This window comes from Planococcus citri, chromosome 2 (genome assembly GCF_950023065.1).
Source record: "Planococcus citri chromosome 2, ihPlaCitr1.1, whole genome shotgun sequence".
In the NCBI taxonomy this organism is placed as follows: domain Eukaryota; kingdom Metazoa; phylum Arthropoda; class Insecta; order Hemiptera; family Pseudococcidae; genus Planococcus; species Planococcus citri.
In genome coordinates, this window is record NC_088678.1 from 33,478,296 (window position 1) to 33,485,830 (window position 7,535).

General features: G+C 33.4%; 1 protein-coding gene across 1 annotated transcript; it reads right to left on the reverse strand.

The window, feature by feature from the left end:
- Positions 1 to 888: 888 nt before the first annotated feature.
- On the reverse strand, positions 889 to 2,143 carry LOC135833693 (uncharacterized). Its single transcript, XM_065347454.1, has one exon. The coding sequence runs from the start codon at positions 2,010 to 2,012 to the stop codon at positions 1,035 to 1,037; it is 978 nt and encodes a 325-aa protein (XP_065203526.1). The 5' UTR covers positions 2,013 to 2,143; the 3' UTR covers positions 889 to 1,034.
- Positions 2,144 to 7,535: the final 5,392 nt, after the last annotated feature.

Sequence of the window (7,535 nt, forward strand, 5' to 3'; positions counted from 1 at the left end):
AAATGTGCTTTAACCATTTTTTTAGGGGTGCCTAAAGTGGGGGCTCTAAAAAAAAGTGTTCAAAATTACGAATATACAGGGAGCTTAATTAAATTTTTTCATCAAGATAATTGAATATATACCTCAAAACGTTACGTTTGGCGCAAATCGTAGGCTTCTAGTTTTCCAGGGGTTCCCAAAATTTCGAAATTGCGAAAAAATGGAAAACTGGATTTTTGAGTACCAGTGGACAATTTTTTTGAGCTCAATATTTGGTAGGATGAAGGTCTTTCAGATACTAATAAACTGTAAAAAGTTTTTTAGGGGGGCTCAAAAGGAGTAGGTTCAAAATGGTGGTTCCAAAATTTTCCAAAAATCAAAACCCCCTCAATTTCTGCCCCCGAGGGTCGAAAATAGGAAAATCTCCTCGCATAACGTTTATCGAGTTCAAACAGATATTTACCCTAAAAAAGGTTTTGAAAATAATCCTCGTTGTTTCCTAAAATTCTTTTTGTAATCACAACTTTGGGAACCCCTGGAGCCCAAAAAATTGTCATTTTGGGTTAACCAACCACCTATTCGTATTTTGGATATTTATTACAATATTTTAAGATTGGTCTAGTCGATAACTGTCAGGGGGCCAAAAAATGGCCTAATCAGGACTCCTCCTTTTTCATTTTAAAAAAGTTTGAAATTTTTTAAACAATAACAAAATAATATTTGGTAAGGTGCGATTTTTTTCTCAAAACACTGTGGCCGGGGGTGGGGTGAAAATTGAAGATTTGCAACTTCCATTTAGCGCCCCCCCCCCCAAGGAGGGAAATACAAAAAAATGTCTGGGAGCATGTATTATTGTGCTCTTTAATCAAAAATTCAAACGAAGATTTCTTCTTCGAACGTACCATCAATACATGTATTTGAAATGAGTAAAAAAAAATTACATCGAATTTTAATTCGAATAAATTACTAGCACAATGACATGCAGATCATATACACCTAGGCACAAGTACCTATGTAAGTAAGCAGGTAGTATAGCTATCGAGAACGACGCATATTCACAAATTAGCTAACTTTTTCTTAATCAACTCCTTTTTAAATCGAACTATATGCTGCTTTCTCGACATTTGTTTAAACACAACTTGAGCCGGATAATAAGCCGATTTATTATCAATATTCCAACCATTGTAAACAGCTGTATTCTTATATAACGTTTGACCTTCTTGCTGAAAAGGCACATATTTTTGCAGCAACGCGCTCCCATCAATTTTCCAAATCGGTGGTTCACTATCCTTGCCGAAATCACTCTTCAACACGACGAACGATCCTATACTAAACTCCTCAGAAATATCGTCATCGATCTCGATTGTTTCCGGTTTCTTGGAAACTATAGCGACGTCATCGTCTTCCTCTAATACGGTTACAGGATCTTGGCAAATTTTCTTAATATTTTTCTTATTTTCAACTTCGTCGGATTTTTTTCGAATTATTGTTTTACTAGAAGCGACGGATGACTTCTTTAACGCTTTTTCCAGCGTTATATTCGGATCACCGGCTAATTCTTTTCTTAAAATATCATCCCGAAGTCCGCAAATGAAACGATCGCGTATTACAGTCTGAATATTCTCGGTGAAATCACAACTCGTAGCCAGTTTCTTCAACCTATCTAGGTACAGTTCGGGTGTTTCGTGGATCTCTTGAATAGCCTGATTGAACGTGTATCTTTCCCAGACGACGTTGACTTTTGGTTGGAAATAGGTATCTAAGATGCTGAATATTCTGTCTGAAGAATTTTTATCCTCGTCGCTCAAATTCAAATTGTCGTGAAGTAAAGTGAACGTTTCTCGGCCTAGAGTTAAGAATAAAATGGAAACTTTGACGTCTTCGGGCATCTTATCGAGACCAGTAGCGATACAATAGTATTTCCATTGCTCTTTGAAATATCGAAAGTTTTCGTATACGTTACCATCTAACGAAATAGGTGTAGGAAGAGGTACGTGTAGATAACTATTGCAAACTTTCAGCATAGCAGTCATTCTTGATGATTTTTTTCACAAACGCGATTATCACTCAGAAAAACGCACCAAACACCGAAATTACACATTAAAATATTCCAGAATACTGAATTAGTGAATTTCATAAATTAAAATACAGTCCATGAATCATCATCCACTCAAACACACAATGGCGAAATAGACGAGAACCCCAGTGTTACCATGCTTATCGATTAGTATTTATTGGCAATACTGCTGTAAACAATGCAAAAAAATGTAGATTATGCGATAACATTAATCGTAATATTGTTTTACGAATATTGCAGAAACAGAATCAGTAGCCGAGTTGACGAACCAAATGGTTTATAGCGAGACTTGGCGTTATCGCTCTTGATAGTATGGATTTTAATCTACATACTTAATGTGTCTGGAAAGGTATACAGACATCTGGGACATGTAGACCATCTTCCGTTTGGACATGAAATTGAAGAGGATGAAATTTTCTGTCGATTGGAACAACTTTTTTTCAATTTGGACATAAAATGGGTTTTTTACATTTTTTTAAATTAACATATTTTCACGTACGTCAAAGAATTAAAATTACGCCAAATTTTCAGTGAACGCATACGTATTTTAATATACCTACCGAAATGTGCAGAATTTCATCCTTTTCAAAATGGGGTTTCACTGAAAGCGTTAGCGTTTACCATTCAAAACTTTCTAAAGCTCGAAGTTGAAAGAAGTGGCTACTCACGGTAGTAGCTAGTTCCTTAGCGGTAGAAATCCAACTTTAAATTGGCAACTCGACGCGAAGTGGGTGAATTCTATTGGAAGTAGTCGGAACTACGATTTAAATGCAGACCGAGGATAGCTTACATTAGAGTATTATTATGGGAGAACTGAGATTTTTCGAATTTTCAAGGAAAATTGCGGGACATCGTAAGATTTGGTAAATATTCAAAATGAAGGATTTGAAATTTCCTATCGATTGGTATGAAAATTTTAAAATTTCGTCCAATAATATGTACACTAATTTTAAGGCTATTTCTTTTTGACCGTTTTTAGCATACGTGAACTTTGACTTATATCTACTTAAAACCTAGATTGACAACACTTAATTTTTTATTACAGTTTCCAATAGAAAATTTCATACCTACTCCTTCCAATGATGTATTTAAAAAATTTCCAACTTCAATATTCACTCTTGTCATTCGAATTTCAAAGTTGAAAGTCGAGTCAGTCGAGTGTTTCAAATTTTGAAATAGATGAGCATCTGATTGTTTACATTTCTAGTTACCAGTCTAAAAATGAAGCTGATTTCAAAATTTAAAATATGTATTTAAAGTACGTAATTATGAAATCATTTTTCATTTTTCTAATGTCCCTTCGGAATGATCAATCAACAATGGCGATTCTCCGCATGCTGGACATGTTCGCGAAATAGTTTTTTCCTCTCTACACCTCAATGCAATTGACTATTTCAAGGATTTGATGCATTTTTTTTTCAATTTTAGAAAAATGGAAAATTTGAAGCGAACAAACATCTTTGAAATCGCTATAATTACACTATCAACTTTGAAAGTCGATTATCACCGTGAATATTAAAGCTGAAAATTTCGTTGACACATCATTGGAAAGATCATAAAATTTTGTTTTGGAAACAGTAATAAAAAATTAATGCCATCGATCCGGATATTGAGTAAATTTAATTCAAAGTGTACATCTACATGCTGAAAGCAGTTGAAAAGAAATAGGCAGTTTTAAAAGTGATATTATTGCATTAAATTCAAAATATTATACACCAATCGATGCGGAATTTTAATATCATTAATTTAGGACCACATTCATCCTTCAAAACTTCCTTCCTTTTCGTTAAAAATATTCGTACAAAAAACCTCAGTTCTTCCATATACCTACTACAATGTACTTTATTCCCATTGACTACTAGCGCAGCTATGATTTCATGCAGTTTTTTGGAAAGCTGTAATTTCCAACAAAAAAAAATCACTGGAGACTTCAAAATAGTCCGAAACCCCCTGCGATCGACTCATGCATGTTGAAATCAGGTTGTAGAGAGAACATCAGTTTTTCAACTTCAATTGATGAAATTTTAGTTTCAAAAATATAGGAGCTGTCATTGTACAACAAAGGGTTCTCCAAAAACCTATTCCAGAAGAGGTATGGCCCTCATATACACGAAAGCAATATGGTGGCAGCAACTGGAACATGATAAGAATGTCACCGATCCACCGGACGAATAAATTGTGAACACACGGTAGATGACGTTATATCTCAACAAAATGGGGAACATTCATCCATGCTATTCAAACAAGCCACTAGCTATTCCCTGATTGCAAGAGAGTTTTTGCATTTTCCTTTTGCTTATTGGCTGCTACAATGCTTTAGGTATGCTTTTAAATGTTTTTTCAACAATTCTTGATGGCATGATCAACATAGTCTCACCTCAGGGCTCAGACATTTACCATCAGCCATCACAACTCGAAAATAGATTTTTCTGAATTTATCGTTTCTCTTCTTGATAGAAAGAGGTCCGATTTCTATAAAATTTAATTCAAAAAACAATTTATTCCCATTTAAAAATTGCGTTGAAATTTCACGGACGCACAGTACTGCTGGTTTCTTCTCCAAATTTGGCGCCAAAATATCATTGCTAAGCATTATTGTAATAAAATCCTAAATCTCGATCGCCAATTGGCTATAATTTTGAAATTCTATTCGCTGATTGGTTGAAAGTTAATAAATAATTGAGAATTTCATGAAAAAGTGCAAACAATATTATTTTTTCGCGCATTGCGCAATAACTACAAAAATCAAGGACTATTCCAGACCGAAAAAACTTAAACCAGATGACGACTTGGTAGTGGACGAAAATGAAGAGGAGGTCGATGACCCCAATGACCGAATATGCTCCGCGAAATGTTCGAAAACAGTCCGAAAAAACGATTGAAAAAATTCGCCCGAAAATAAATCAAGATAATGAGCAGAAAAAGCCAGAATTATCCCAAGAAGAGAAAGATTTTCGCGAACTTAAGGAAAAAGAAAAATAACTCGAACAATATCTTCAGCCGCACTTTTTATATCTCAACCAGATTTACTAAAAAAAAAAAATTTTAAAAGATGAAAAATATTTCTATTATCCTATCAAATTTTGGCAGTGTTTCCATTGATAGTTTTCAAAAATTCGTGATTTTCATTTTAAAAACTTGTTTTTTGAAAAATCAATTTTTCGACTTAGAAGCAAGATATTGAAATGAAATCTCAAACATATGGAAAGAGTAAGGTTTATATAGATTATTTAGTTGGGGGTAGGTCAGGTTTTTATGGTTTTTTTGATTACCTCATTTTCTGAAGTGATATGGGTTCTAAACTTGATATCAGCCATCAGGGGCTGTGAAAACATAAAATTGTAGTAGGAAAATCAAGCTTCCCAAAATACTACTTTTATAGTGTGAATTGGCAGTATAAGAAAAATACTTCATGTTAGACCTGTTTATCCCACATAATGATAGATCACTTTTATCGAGGCCATAATGCCTCAAGTTGAGTCAGAAAGAGTAATAATATCAGTAGGAAAATTGAATTTGAAAAAAATTTCGATCAAAATTTCTCAGCTAAATAACTTGCACATTTTCCTACTGACCTAATGTACTAATCCAGCCAAATTCTTCAAATACTTTCTCAGGATACAAATTTATAAGTTCCCACAAGGTAATTTCTTCAAATATTAGTACATGTTCTCCCAAAAAAGGAAACAGACGAATAATGTGAACAATTTATGAAATCTTCCCAACCCTGAGAAAATTCTCCCATTGGTACAAAAAATATTACCTCCTGGGGAATTATAAATTTCTATCTTGAGAAAGTATTTGAAGAATTTGGCTGGATTAGTACATTAGGTCAGTAGGAAAATGTGCAAGTTATGGTGCTGAGAAATTTTGATCAAAATTTTTTTCAAATTTCTCAAGATATAATTTTCCTACTGATATTATGTATTACTCTTTCTGACTCAACTTGAGGCATTATGACCTCGATAAAAGTGATCTATCATTATGTGGGATAAACAGGTCTAACATGAAGTATTTTTCTTATACTGCCAATTCACACTATAAAAGTAGTATTTTGGGAAGCTTGATTTTCCTACTACAATTTTATGTTTTCACAGCCCCTGATGGCTGATATCAAGTTTAGAACCCATATCACTTCAGAAAATGAGGTAATCAAAAAAACCATAAAAAGCTGGCCTACCCCCTTAAGGCATTGATGAAACGAGTCACATTTTCAATGAGAAAATTTTTTTCTTTAATAGGTAACACTGCAAAGATGAGAGATGCCGCAGACGCCACAGTTTTACGGTATTAGCACCATTATCTGATTTTCGAAAAATTGCATCCTCCGTTTTGTTGATGATCCAGACTCAAACAGTCCTTTATTATGAAGGATGATATAAAGGGTAGGTGATCAGGAATCAGATTAAGATATCCTCCAAAAGCAAAAGCTAGAACTGTTATATAACAAGCCATCAACTCAACTATTCTCTGATTGCAAGATAGTTTTTGCATTTGCTTTCACCATAGATGGTTGCATTGGTTGCTAAGTTTGCTTTTAAATATCAACTAGGAGCTGATTTTTCATTTCTTGATCTTTTTTATAGGTAATAAGTACCTAATTTATAAAGTACAAGTAGAATGTACCTAGAATCACTACTTTTATTAAAATGAAGTCAAATAAATTTCTCGTAAATTAAAACATTCAACTAGGTAAATAAAATCATTCCTACGTGAATGAAAAAATATTAAAAATTAAATTCCAAATCAGTCCCAAATTTGGTTTTGATGAACAGTAATTGCTGATTACCATTATGTCAAAATACTATTCGTTGATTGGCTATAAACTGAAAATTTTATAAATTTATTGCCATTTAAAAATTGCGTAGAAATTTCTGATGAATAGGTATATGTACCTACAGTGCTAAAATTTCTAATCACCCCAAAAGTGAAGAACTGCTGGTTACTTTTTCAAATTTGGCGCCAAAATAATAATATTGCTAAGCATTTATAAACACTAATCGTTGATTGGCTTATCAGAAATACTGTTCGCTGATTGGTTATGTGTTGATCTTATGAAGAAAAGTGATAGATTACATTACTTTTGAGTAGTTTTTTCGCGCAAAAACTCTAAAAACTCAGAAAAAATGAGGTCACAGCAATCTTGAAAAAAATATATAATAATGGAGACCTCCTAAAATAAAGTTTTTTTTTTCGATAATTTCGTGCGTTATTACTCATTACATATTTCGATTTTAGGCTGCTCGAGTGCTGAACAAAATTGCCTCTATTTGAAATCAGTAGAATTTCCAGCATCCGTCATTCGAATAACAGGTGAGGAGAATCAACTCAGGGAAGCTCTATTCATTTATACAAGCCAAATTTCTCTTAATTTGACCAAATAAATGCCCAAGATAAAAAACATCATAAAATGAAAATAAGGTAGGTAAGGTACAATCAAAAACAGTAAGTCACTAATTCATTTTTCAACAGTATGTTC

Excerpts from the sequence above, each read along its gene's own strand:
- LOC135833693 (XM_065347454.1), bottom strand. The coding sequence starts at position 2,012 with ATGACTGCTATGCTGAAAGTTTGCAATAGTTATCTACACGTACCTCTT.